The following is a 13839-nucleotide window of genomic DNA, read 5'->3' on the forward strand; positions in this document are numbered from 1 at the left end:
TTATTTTCTCCCAGTTTTGTTTTGTTTTGTACACTGTTTTTTAAATCAGTGTAGATTTTGATAAAAGCAGTTCACTCTTTGTAATGTAAAAAAACAGCAGTGTATCTAATATGTTTTACATTTTATTGGTCTGCTTTGTTTAGTTTTAGGAAGCTAATATTTAGCCCCAGCCAAATTCCTGTCAGACTAAGCTTAGGGTGTAGAGATGAAAGTCACAGTTGGTTGACTGTGCGAAAGTGCGGCACCACAGTGTCCCCTGGTGTTCAGCTACAGCACTGAGCGATAAGTGACACTCAGGGAGGGGAAGCAGAACAAACTGTAAGCTGCTGGGGGATCCATCTTGGCCGAAGAAGCAACGAGGGTGAAACATTTTCTACTTTTGCCCTTCAAAAGGTGTATCTGTACCACCGTTGAGCGCACTGGGGAGCCCGAGGAAGGGCCGTGACGCTGTCTGTAGGATGTCCCGACATGAGGGTGAGTGGAAAAAGGCTTCGAGGCGCTTTGGTTGGTCTTACGTTTACCCACAGCGGCTAGCGCGTCTGCTAGCTCTGCTAAGTACCAATTCAAGTCAAGAAATGGTTGTTTAAGGCGCTCTCAAGCCTCGTTTCACGACTAGTTTCAAATCACATAATTTGACCACATACAGATTTTCGGTACATGTGTGAATAGAGTCCCATTAATTGGTGTAGAGTCCCCCGGTGTTTTTGATACATGGATGAGGTTAGCAGTTAGCGGTTGCTAATCGCTGCGTTACCCTGTGATAGCCGGGCTAGCGGCTAACAGGCTACTGTAGGCTAATATCAAGAACCTTTATGCTGCTTCAGCTTTCTCTCGGTTGCTTATACACACTACAATACGCCCAGGTGTTGTTCGCGGTGTCTTTTTGTTGTGTCTGCGCTAATTCTACTGTCAGCTGCAGTGTTGTTTCAGTGTCCTGTTTGTCCAATTACACAGCTGCTGTTAGCGAATGCACTGTCATCAAGAAGACAGTCTGAGGCCTCTCCTCATAAACCTACCACTGAGTTAGCAAGCTCACGGTGTGTCCAACTACAGAGCAGATGGAAATGAAAAAAATGATCTTTTTTGATATTGCATGACATTAGTTTACAACGAAATAATCATTTATTTCTCCATAACATTTTCAGCTCTGTGCAGTACGTTTGTAGCCAATGTATGGTTAGTTGGATAGACCCAGTATGGAACACAACTTATTTTGTGTTTGAAGTAGCAACAGACCTACCTAGTACCATACCTAGCAACTTGTTAGTCAGTTGAATTTACATGATTGTCCACGGAGGTCTCAGATCAGTTTTCTTTGTGTGCTTCATCTGTAGGTTGACCTGAGGGAGGGTCACAGGTTAGAGTTATCAGTTAATTTGGACAAGACTACATATTATCTAGTAATGTGTGTGTGTTTTGTTTTTTTGTTCTTTTTGTTTTTTTTTTTTGTTTTTTGTTTTTTTTTAGCTCTGGCTTTAGTTAATGAGTGTTTCTTTCAAAGAGAATGTTAAAAGTTTCCTTTGGAAAAGGTCAGAGTAGTTAGTGGAAACTCATAGCACTGGCCTAGGTAATTTTAGCATTTGTCAGATAAGGTGTAATTCTGTGAAGAGAAAATATATAACCACATCTTTCCTTTCTAGTACTCTGTAACTCTGCTTTTAGTGTAATAAAATTCTACCGTTTGTTCATGTTATTGCGAACTATCTGAGTAGTTGTTTGAAAAAACAAACTATTCTCTTTCTAATTTCTTTTTATCATTGTGTGTGTGTCTTTAAACAATGTCGAAAACTTTTGTGATTTGATTTTGTTTAACATTGTCCCACATGTTAGCTAACTGTTTGAGTTACAGACTTTCTTATCTTTTCTAGAACATGGAACTAGATGGATAGAAAGCCTTGTTAATGTTACAGGAAACTTTTTGTTCAAAACCACCTTGGATGTGTTCCATTTGCCAGGGCGAGCAAAAGGATCTATGCCTCTAGGAAAGCCGGTTTCAGTAGCTTCAAGGCTGCAGTTGACAAAATAACTACTAAGTCAGTCTAAACCATAGCTGCACTTGAAGTTGATATGATGGTCAGCTGATTTTTATTTTTATTATTGTGGTGTTCAGACTAACTACAATCTCATTGGCAGAAATTGCAGTCCGATGAAACACAACTGCTGTATATGCATTAAGTGATTGACAGCTAATTTACCCAATCCAAGGGAATCTAATGAAGAGTCTCTGTATGTTTTGTGCAAATTTACTTTAAAAAATGTCTTTATGGAAGGAATTAAACTAGTCCAGCCTCATCTGTTCATAGACTTCAGTGATTGCCAAAAATCAGCATGGTTTAATCCAGCAGCTTCACTTAAGCACACAGTGATAAATGCATTTGTTATATGTAGTTCTGTTCATATTTAAAACTATCAATTATTTTTTTGGTAACGCACTATTTAAACAGTTTGGGGTCCGCTGTTGCCAAAGAATAGCTGCTCAATGCTGAATAGTTGCAATTCTAAGCAAATCTTTTTTTGTAGTTGAATAATTCTCCCCAATATAAACATGGTTCGGCGTAACAATAACAAGCACCTAAAATTGTAACCATGTCATAAATGAGTAACAAATGGTCGGGACGTGTAAGTTGAGCCTCAGAGTTACTTGTCAACCTAACTGGAATGTCACATTTTTCCAACGCTGGGCACTCCTGAGGTTGGTACCACTCCAAAACACACGCTCATATAAGTGTGACCGGTGTGCAGCTCAAGACTTGCTGCTATAAGGAATTTCTAACACTGTCATTATTAAACTCTGACAGACTCTCCCGTCTCTGTTGCAGGTGTGAGCTGCGATGCGTGTTTAAAAGGGAACTTCAGAGGAAGGCGGTTCAAGTGTTTAATCTGCTACGACTACGATCTGTGCGCGTCCTGCTACGAGAGCGGAGCCACGACAACGAGACACACCACAGAGCACCCCATGCAGTGTATATTAACCAGGGTAGACTATGGTAAGGTCCTGGTTAGAAGCCAATGAAAATAAAATAAAAAAAACAAAACAAATGTGTCACGGCCTGTGCCATGGTTTAAAACTGACTGTGTGAAGCTGCAGTTTTCAGTCACTGGTATCAATCAAAATGGCTGTCGTCTTCCTGCAGACTTGTATTACGGAGGAGACACCTTTTCAGTAGAGCAACCGCAGTCGTTCACATGTCCTTACTGTGGCAAGATGGGCTACACAGAGACGTCCCTACAGGAGCACGTCACTTCAGAGCATGCTGAGACTTCCACAGAGGTGGTGAGTGGACTGTGCTGCCGAACACACACACACACACACACAAACACACACACAAACACATACACCAACACCAACTAGAGCAATCTATTCCCATTCTGCTGTACACAAATGTAATGCTTATTAATGTCCTGATTTTTTCACTGTAGTTCCATGTGCTGCAGCTGTTGTGTGATGCTCCTCACTCAGCATGAACTACTACTGGTCAAAATGTTAGTCAGAGAGACGGGCAGACAGACAGGTCAGACGGTGTCATCCATGCTGCCTTCTGTGTACATTTCCAAAGAAAAACTAGGAAGGAATTGAATATTTGGAACTTGTAAATATCAACGTTCTAGAGCTCATCCACTGATTGGCAGATTAGGTATTTGAAAAGAGCCACTTGTCATTGACTAATATGAACTGCACAGAACATCAGTTAAATCATGGTTTATAATAGTTACTAGTTAAAGATAGGGAAGGAGAGTGAAAACTGAGATAGTGTGTTGTTCTCGAACTGCATTGACTCGTTAACATGAAACAATCTCCCACCACCTGGTTAAGTGGAGGGGTTGACAGACCAAACCTCTACTTTTTGCCTTGTATCACTGTGATCCTGCTCAGTGGTTTTTGTTGGGTCTGCCTCTGTATGACGTCCTGTCGTGCTGGTCCGCTCTTGGACCCGTTTGACCTTTTTATTCATTCATTTGTTTATTGCTTAGTTTGGCATTTTCTCCTTTGGGTTTGTGGTTGGCCCTGTGGTCAGTATGCAGGGTCAGTGAGATGATTATTGGTCAGTGAACACTAGTTGAACATTCATTGTGTTGCTCACTTTCACAGCGCTGCCAACTCCTCCTGTTAAATGAGTGATGTTTGATGGTGAAGAAATATTGAATTAGATTGTGACTTGTTCTAAAAAAAAAAACTTATTAACTCTAATCTCTACATTCACCTGGATTGAATCTTCGATTACAAGGCTGATCCTTTAACAAGAAATGTAACTATTGATTTAATAATTGTAGCATATTTTTAAAAACTAATGACGATGTCCGGCTTTTTTCCTATTATATTGTGGCAACCATTCAACACTAGAATCACAGACAGCCCGTCAACACTGGGTGTACACTGTGGCAACTGATGTTGTTTTTAGCAGAATCCTTATTATAAGAACGTTCATAATCGGTCCAGGAGTTCATCTGGACTGGTCAGGACTGTTCAAGGACCTGAAGGCCCATTCAAAGACCGTCTGGCAGCAGTGAACACTTGTCACTCAGACGGTGGTTGAACAAAATCAACCTGTTTGTCCGTCTAACATTTTAGATCATTTATTTGTCTTAAACTTTTTCATTATTTAAGCAGTGTTTGGTGGTCATTAAAATGACTGTGTGTGTGTTGTGTGTTGTCTTCTTTCTGTCCCCTCTTCAGATTTGTCCCATTTGTGCTGCCTTGCCCGGAGGAGACCCAAACCATGTCACAGATGACTTTACAGCTCACCTCACACTTGAACACAGAGCACCAAGAGATTTAATATCCTTCCTGTGTCTCTCTGCTGGAGTGCACATATCATTTGAATCGTGGAGAAAAAAAACAGATTTATTATGTGTCACATGACTACATTTTGTTTTTCTTAACTGGCTTTTGTTCACGATGAGTCCAGCAGTGTTCGACACGTACGTAGGATGTTCCACCCTGGGCGAGGACTGGGTGGACCCAGAGCACGACGCACAAATATGCACTTTACTAGCGGCTCCACAGGTGGACTTTCATCTTCCTCCTCACAAAGTTCAAGTTATACTCCCAGTAACAGAGAAGCAATGGACCCTATCGCAGGTGAGATGAGTCGTCATTACCCACAAGACCCCTGTCGTACAGGACAGTCCGCCCCACATACACACACAAACAAATATATAAAAATATATATAAATACAAATTGATTAAAAATATTGTTAGCTGCTTCTGTGAAATGAAAACATTTTTTTTTTCGGCAGTGTGTAAAAAGTGTTTTGACAACCAAGATAAAACTTGTCGAAGTTGAGACACGAGCTTTTTTCATGTGTTTGTTTCACCTTTGAAAATGAAACATCTTTCATAGAACTTTTTCAATTACTCTTATATTCCCCCAAATTCTTTGAGTAAAAAAGAGAAGCTTTTGTATAAATCGAGGATTTTTCACCACAGCCTTTCTGTAAACACTTGCTCTTTTTCGGGAAACACATTATTTTACTTGGCGTTCCTCAGAGGTAGTACTTGTTTTGCCTGACGACGTGATTGCAGCCGTTCACAGAGTTTCACTCACTCCACAGTTTTTATTCCATGTCCTACAGTTCTACTCAGTTCTTTCCGCCCTCACAGAACTCCCAGGTCTAGACTGATTGAATCCTCCCAACATTCCTGTCACAGTGTTTCACATCGATGCCGCTCCCTTTGTTCTCCAAATATTTAAAAGCATTGAACATTTCTGTGGCTGAAGTGGAAATTCTCAGTTGTCTGGTAAAAATAAAAATAGTTTTGTAACCTGAGTTAACAACTGGGTAAAATTCATTCCCAGTGTTTTAAGCGTCATTAGAAACCTAATGATGAAGACCGTGAAACGAGTTGTTTTTTTTAATCTTTGTCGTTTCTGTGCTGCTTTACCAGTTGTTCCATGAATCATTGTGTACACAGTGTTAGATCAGAAAAAGTAATTTTATTTTGTTTTCTTATACAGTATGAACTGTGACTTTTGTAAATATATAGACATGTTTTTTATATTCTATATTGTTCTTTAGTATTTGTATTGGATTTCATTTTGTACCATTCCACAGGAGTACAGTAAACTACAGTTATCTGTTAAGGCTCTGGTATGCAGCTTGTGTAACTGAAGTAAAACTATATACAAGTACAAACATCTGGCCAATATCCATCGGTTTAAAAAAAAAAACCAAACTGTTTCTCACGTTCTTCAAACCTGTTCACAGATCAGTCCCTTCTTCTGATTTGTCTAAACGTTCCAATACCCTGTTGTGTTTCTTGCAGAGCTGTTGTCTCAGCTGTCGGGTGTGCGGCGTGCAGCGGGGGGGCAGATAAACTCTTCGGGACCTTCAGCCTCTCAACTGCAGCAGCTTCAGATGCAACTGCAGTTGGAGCGGCAGCAGGCTCAGGCGGCGAGGCAGCCGGTGGAGGCGGGTCGTCACGGGACGCGGCGCAGCAACAACCCGGGCAACAGCGGCAACGCCATCCCCCCACCCAATACAGCAACTGCCAACACTGCCACCCTGGGTGAAAGCAACCCCCAGTCCTCGTCCCACAGCTCCCAGTTCCTATTAGCACGGTGAGTGTGGTCTTGTAAAAAAAAAATGCCCCCAAAAAATCTGTCAAACCCCCCCCCAAAGCTTTAGGCATCGATGACACAACCTACAGGTGACAAACGGCACAGCAGCATGTCTGCATGTTATCATATTTTCTAAGTGTCAGAGCCGTGTTCTTGTGCAGCACTTCTCTTCCTGGGCTGTAGCAACTTGATGAAGCTGTTTTCTGCTATTGTTGGAATTTTCTTTTGTTACCTGCTTCATTCTGTAACACAAAAGGTCACTCACGAAAACATTCAAGTTTTTTTTTTTTCCTTAAAATTTTTTTTTTTTAAATATTCACCACTGTCAACTCATAAGACAAGATGCAAAGTCTGCATCGGAAAATTTCAACCAGAGTTCCGACAGGTTTATGGAACGTGTTCACTATCACCGCACACAATTGTGTTAAATGCAGCGATTGGTCAGCAGTGCAGTAAAGCAATACATTTCAAAAGCACCAGAATCGTGCTCATGTCGTTAGCTTAGCCTCACAGTGGATTAATGGTCCAACCCTCCACAGTGTCGTCGTTGGTCTGTTTTCATAAGCAACGTCTGTACCAGTGCCTGACTAGTCAAGTTCTGGGAACTGTTTTACACAAAGGTGACGGGACAGAACTTTTTTTTTTTTTCTGTGTTCTTTCTAAAAAAATCCTTCTTGTCATTCTCTAACAGTGGGAAGACTCTGGTTGGCTGATTGCTTCTAAGAACACAGCCTAAGCTTTTTATTTTTGCACTTCAAAGGATCAAAGATTTCTTTTTACTGCTCTTCCGTACCAGACGTTGCATCACTCTTTGAATCTACCTTTACTCTGGCAAACGTAAACAGACTTCCTTGTTTTAAACGTCACCATTTGTTTCACCAGTCATTCTGTTTATTTATTTATCTTTGGCGTCGAGAGCGTCTCGTGGTTCTTTGAGTGGTTTCGTGGTGTAGAAATGAACAATGAGATGATTCTCCTGCATCAGGATGTGTCTGTAAAACGGCATCGCGTTTGTACTGCAGCTCAGGATTAACTAGGCAGCTGGGTTATTCACAGAGATTGTCTTTCCTTCGTACAAATGGAACAATATATATCTGAGGAAAGAAGAAAAAACGACGTTGAGCCGACAAAAGCAGAATTAATTCAGTCCAGCGTTGGTGGGGGAAACCCACTGGGGAAGAAATTCAAATCAACAAAATTACTGAACGAGATAGAGCTACTGTCTGATATGGAACCGGCAGAGAAAGGAAAAACAAAAGAGAGGCAGAGGCAGAAGGCCAAGGAGAAGGAGAAAGATACTGTATGTGTGGAGAAAGAGAAAGAGCACCAGCTGATGCTCTGCAAGTTCTACAGGTGATTCATTTACACATTTATCGGATGATATTGCACACAGCAAAATGAGATTTCAAAAAAGGCTCGTGGAGCAACGGTGTGTTGCAAAGAAATGTGGCAGAGGTAGAGCTGTCCTTCAGTAAGAAGACGTATAGGATGTTTTATTGTTTCCACTAAATATTTTTGCAGGATCTGTGTTGAACTGTTCTTCACATGTTGGATTTAACAACTCATTTACCCTGAAGCAGGATGATGGTGCAGTTCTGTCTCCTAGGACTGTCAGAATCAACCTGCTAACTGGAAAAAAAAAAGAAAAAATGATCTAAATTGATTGATTGATCGATCGCAGAAAGCCTCTGCTGGACTAGCTTGTCTTGACCATCATGTCTCACTGCTGCCGTTGATGGATGGCGTTGCTGCCACCCTCTGGTTGTGTTTTCTATGCGTACATGTTTACACTCAGAAACGTCCGGGGTGGTTAGAGCTTTCACCACGTATCAAGAAGATCATCAGTTTGATCTGTTGTTGGACTGTGTCTGTTACTGTGTGTGTCTGTTACTGTGTGTGTCTGTTACTGTGTGTTCACTGGTTTTCTCTCACAGTTCAGTAACATACTGGACCAGGTCCGTTGTTCACTCTGAATTGACCAGAGGTCAAAATAAAAAGTGCAAATGGTTGTTTACCCCCCCCCCAGGGTGAAGCCCGCCCTCGCTCTGCTGTGATTGGCTCAGAACCCTGTATAAGATTTAGTGGTAAAATATGAGGGGATGACAGACGTTCCATCAACTCTTTATAACCTGTGACACTGATATAGAAGTTAATTATTTTTTAATGTTGTGAAATGTTTCCAACTCCATTAGTTAAAACAACCAGATCATCTGTTTGTTGACGTCTGCTCTGTAAAATTGAACCAAAGCCTTTTAGTTAGATTTTTTTTTTTTTTAATTAATCTCCTCCTCCTCCTCCTCCTCAGGTTGAACGAACCTAAGATGTCTGAAGCAGAGCGGCAGTTCCTAGAAGGCGAGCGCGCCGACCGCAGCCTGTTCGTCCAGGAGCTTCTTCTGTCCACGCTGATGCGCGAAGAGAGCTCCTCCTCCGACGAGGAAGAGCGCAGGGACTTCGCCGACTTCGGAGCCATGGGCTGCGTGGATATCATGCCTTTAGATGTGGCGTTGGAGAACCTCCAGCTCAGAGAGAGCAGCTCCACGAGGAAGGAGCCTCCGCCGCCTCCTCTTTGATGTCCGAGCATCAAGCAGACTGTGTCCACTCTGCTGCAACTGTCAGTGATGGGCAGCGAGCAGCGGCGGTTCCCTCACACAAATCTTTCTCTCTCTCTTTCTCTCTCTCTCTCTCTCTCTCTCCATCACCCACCCTATCTCTCTGTCCTCCCCCCTCCTCCTCCTCGTCCTCCTCCTCCTCCTCCTCCTGCTCCTTCTCTCCTTCTATTTTTCTGAGTTTGTTTTTGGTGATTGTAATTTCAGGCCTGTCACCATTTTTGTTACAATGTAAACAAGAATAAATGAGAGCAAGTGGGATAAATGTACGAGTGAGCAATAGCAACCGAGTGTGTGAGCGAGAGGAGACAAATATATAAATATTATATATATTAAAAACAAAATATATATATATATGAAGTTGATAATCAAACCACCTAACGTTTCTTTTCTCTGTCAGGTAAATGTTACAGGCAGCTGTGGCAGACCTTTGCTTCCTGTGACATGCAAACAGCTCTCCATTATTAAAAAAAAAAAAAAAACAGAAGTCCACATTCAAAGTCAAGAGAGCGTAGGCTCCTCTGATCAAGCTGCTGTGTGTGTTAATGACTATTAATAAATAAAAAGTGCTTGGATGGGTTACCATAACTACTGCATGCAGTTATTTGCAGCGTGCATGACATTTAATGACCTTGTCATTAAAAACATTTTGTTTAAGTATCCCAAAGGTTTCAACTGTTTTTAAATGCTTACTACGAACGTGGAAAAAGGCGTCCGTTCACAGCGGTGAGCAGAAATTTAACTCCAAACAGTGGACTGTTTGTTTTTTTTCCTTTGAACGAGTCTGTATTTAATGAAGAAATCGCACCGAATCGGACCTTGCAGTAGAGCCATTATTGCCTACTGCAGTGTGTGTGTGTGTGTGTGTGTGTGAGAGAGAGAGAGAGTGTGTGTGTGACCGAGTGAGCTCCAGATTTGCCTTTTCTCTGTGACGAATGTCTGAAAATGTCGAAGGCTGCTGCGAACGACGACTACATGCATTAGAAGAAGAAGAAAAAAAAAAACGAGACCTTGCCTTTTGAAGTTTTCTTAGGTGTTAATATTTAGTGATAAGCTGTTTAGATGCCGTATACTTGATAATTTATAGATAAGTCTGGATGTCCATCTGTCCATTCTTCTTTCACACACTTCTCTCAACGTCAATCTGCTTGTGTACACTGTCCGACCCGGCCACGTGCCACGATGATTTCTCTTTGTTGGGTTGAGATGTTTTCATCTCGCGTTTGGTTTTTACAAAACATCCCTCTGTTTTCTGTTTTGTTTTGTTTTGTTTTTTTTCTTGGTTTGTTTGTTTCTTGGGTTTTTTTCTGCTAAAGTTAGCACTTTCTATTTATTCTGACTCTTCTGATATGAATCATGCCACCTTCATGCCTATACTTTTACCCTCTCTGTAAAATACAATGAGATGTATATTGAATTTGTGCGTTAACTTTCATAATGGTTCTGAGACATGGGCAGACATTTTTTTTAAAAGAGAAAAAAAAATGTAAATTTAGAATACAATAAATATAAACTGCACACAGCTTTTGATGAAACCAAGACACGGTCACAGTTTTTGCACTTTATTCTCGCTCTACATGTTTGCTCGGCCGCGGTCAGACCAACGATGGAACTTTGTTTCTCAAACACATTTCAACTGAAGTGACTTGATCAACCGTTTGATAGAAGTAGTGGATGTGTAAAATACTGCATAGTGTACAGTGAAGGTACTTCAAAACATTTTAAACAAAATACAGAAGTGGGTGATCGAACATGAGGTTGGAGGGTTAAAAAACAAATCAATTTAAAGAAAACTTTTTTTAAAAAGCCTCATTTGAGACTGATAAAAAAAATACTACAGATTCTTAGAAAGGGCATCTGAGGTCATTTAATCTTAATCCTAATTCCAATCTGAAATCTAGAAGGGCTGCAGCAGGAAATAACATTTTTTCGACTTACAGAAAGGGTGGTCTGATAGTTAAACAAAGGTTTTGTGGACGTTTTGGCACCAACAAGGAGAGGCTCTGTAATGGTTTAGAGCTGGATTTCAACCACATCAGTTTGGTACCTGTCTAAAACAAATGCTTCTTCCCTTTGTTTTTTTTGTTGATTTTTTTTCAATCTGTTCATATTTTGAAAAAGTACTAAGCTTTACCTTTTCTTTTTATAGGATCAGTACCAGGTTATAGTTTATAGCCCAGGGACACATTGGCATGAAAACAAGCCAGAGAGCCAAGAAAGACTTTTAAGGTGAGACGCAAAACAAAAAGTGTTGTTTTGGTTTGGTTTTTTTAAATACCAAATAGACTTTTAAGGTGAGACGCAAAACAAAATATGTTGTTTTGGTTTGTTTTTTTTAAGTTGTCGGTTCCATAGTGTAGCGGTTAGCACGCCTGCCTCGGAAGCAGAGAGCAGAGGGTCCTGGTTAGATTCCAAGAGGAACCACATGATTGGCGCTTGCTAGGGGCAAACTGTTAACAGCATATGTGTTGCTAACACAACAATTTCCCAAATATGGAATCAATATAGTACAAATGTATTTATTTTTATTTAGATGTATATTATTTAATTGAAATATTTAGGAAAAAAATTTCAATCCTTCAGTTAAACTGTTCCAAACTCAGCAATCCTTCAGTTAAACTGTTCCAAACCCAGTTTACTTTAAACAAACCTCCACAGTGACGGTTACAACGTATACTGCATGACAACAGGTGTTGTTTTTAAGATAAAACTCAATACGTCAGAGTTGCTCAACACACTGTTCCCAGATCAGTGAAGACAGTTGTTGCCACTGGTGGTTCCTGCGTGCCGAGGCAGCTGTCTTTGTCACTCCTCACAGGTTATTGTTAGAAACCAACAGGACTCACGGGGATTATCTCCCATGACACGTTAGGTTTGAGGAAGCCCACCCCCAGAGGGAGCTGTGACAGAATGTCAACTCGCACCTGAGGCGTTAATCCGTTTATGATCAAATGATCTGGTAGACGAAGGAACCGGTTGGACAACTTTAGATGGTATCAAGGAAAACCCAACGAAAGTAAACACAGAAAGTAGAACATTTATCATCTGTTGAAATGTTTGATCAAATTAAAATGATTGGACCAGAATGCAGTTGGTAATTTGGTCATGTGTACAAAACTGTTAAACAATTCAATGATACCTCTGTTCTGTGCAGCAGTTTGTACAGCGTTAGCCTAGCCTAGCTCCTCACTGCCTCCATGTAATGGATTTGGACACAATATTGATTTGTTAATAACCTACTAATGTTATTAACATTTTAAGGTAACTTTTAATTAGTTTTCCTGATTGTTTACTCTAGACTACTGCTACTACTGTTGAATTTGACCTCTGGTGAGGTCGGTATTTCGAGCTCCAAGACGTATTATGGATAATATCCAAATTTTGCGTCAGGTAAATGTTATGGATGAAGATTATTATTAGGATTAATGTTAGGGTACGAGGCTAGGTATGTTAGTCTATATCTATACAGTACCACACAGTAGGTGAATACTGCAGTATTTTTAAAAGTTTGTCACACTGGTGGTACTTTGAGATCCAAGTTTTTCTTTGGAGATGGTAGACGTTGTAACATTTGAACAACACTGGCCTAGAAAATCACTGAGAGTCATTGATGATCAGGATCAGTGTCAGCAAATACAGAGCTTAACTACAGGTTAAATAATACAAAAAAACAAAACAAAAAACCCTATTTAACTCCAGTCAGTAATATATTTGACATTAGACTGACCACTCTGAGTGACGGTGACACAGTCATATTGTAAGACATACCACCTTTATTAAATGCACAGTATCACAAGGAACATTTCCAATAATTGTGGATAAGCTACTCACATGATGCACAAAGCATTGAGTTGATTGATAGAACTGGCTGATTGAAGCAGGATTAAATCTGCCAGCAGAGCAGGTTACACTCACACACACACACACGGTCACACACTTGCATACAGATGCATGTGCAAATGCACACGCTTCACCTTACACACACACACATTCCTTGTATTCACATAGTAAGTAAAATCCCCATTATCTGCACAGGAAACCAAATATTTACACACAAAAAAAATTCCTTCCCAGTAACCCCCACCCCCCCCCTCTCACCCTTTCCCTATAGCAGATAGATTACATTCAAAAAAAGCCCCCCCGCCCCCACCCTTCTAGGTTACATTCAAAATAATATACTATTCATGATGCAAAGTCACAGTTATTCATCTGAAAGAGGATCAAAATAGGCTACAGTCAGTCAGAGGCGCAGAGGTCAGGGGTCGACGTCTGACCCCCCCGCACGTCTGCTCGGACACTCGTCATCCAGGGAGCGATCATGGATCCTGTGAGTCCATAGTCTTCCTGCAGATAGGCCTCTGCTCAGTAGGCTCCCCATCACAGTGGAGAGGAAAGTGATCATTTCAAATTTTTCTTTTTCTTTTGTTTTTTTTTTAATTTTTTTAAATTTTATTTTCTTCTTCTTCTTCTTCTTCTCCAGAGGAAAAAAACACATTGTTTTAAAGAAAGAAAGTCCTCTGAAGATTAAAAAGTTGCCCAAAAGGAGGATTGTATTCTCACTGGTATCATGAACAAGCACAAAGAAATTGTACCATGTAGCACAAAGGAAATCCTATTTACACTTGGTTTGTATTGCCAGTGGCCCATAACACGTCGTCTCCAAGAGATGTCAC

At 40.7% G+C, this 13839-nt stretch overlaps 1 protein-coding gene across 1 annotated transcript; it reads left to right on the forward strand.

Annotated features, from left to right (window-relative positions):
• The first annotated feature begins 237 nt into the window (after window positions 1-237).
• kcmf1 (potassium channel modulatory factor 1) lies at window positions 238-10701 on the forward strand. The gene is made up of 7 exons (XM_008326276.3): window positions 238-474; window positions 2820-2987; window positions 3135-3274; window positions 4676-4777; window positions 4897-5080; window positions 6266-6560; window positions 8866-10701. The coding sequence occupies exons 1-7, from the start codon at window positions 459-461 to the stop codon at window positions 9128-9130; spliced, it is 1170 nt and encodes a 389-aa protein (XP_008324498.1). The 5' UTR covers window positions 238-458; the 3' UTR covers window positions 9131-10701.
• Window positions 10702-13839: the final 3138 nt, after the last annotated feature.

Source organism: Cynoglossus semilaevis, chromosome 14 (assembly GCF_000523025.1).
Source record: "Cynoglossus semilaevis isolate Cse_v1.0 chromosome 14, Cse_v1.0, whole genome shotgun sequence".
NCBI lineage: Eukaryota > Metazoa > Chordata > Actinopteri > Pleuronectiformes > Cynoglossidae > Cynoglossus > Cynoglossus semilaevis.

Coding starts and splice junctions, on each gene's coding strand:
- kcmf1 (XM_008326276.3), top strand. Junction 2,988..3,134: donor ATTAACCAGGGTAGACTATG/GTAAGGTCCTGG, acceptor GTCTTCCTGCAG/ACTTGTATTACGGAGGAGAC. Junction 6,561..8,865: donor TCCCAGTTCCTATTAGCACG/GTGAGTGTGGTC, acceptor CCTCCTCCTCAG/GTTGAACGAACCTAAGATGT.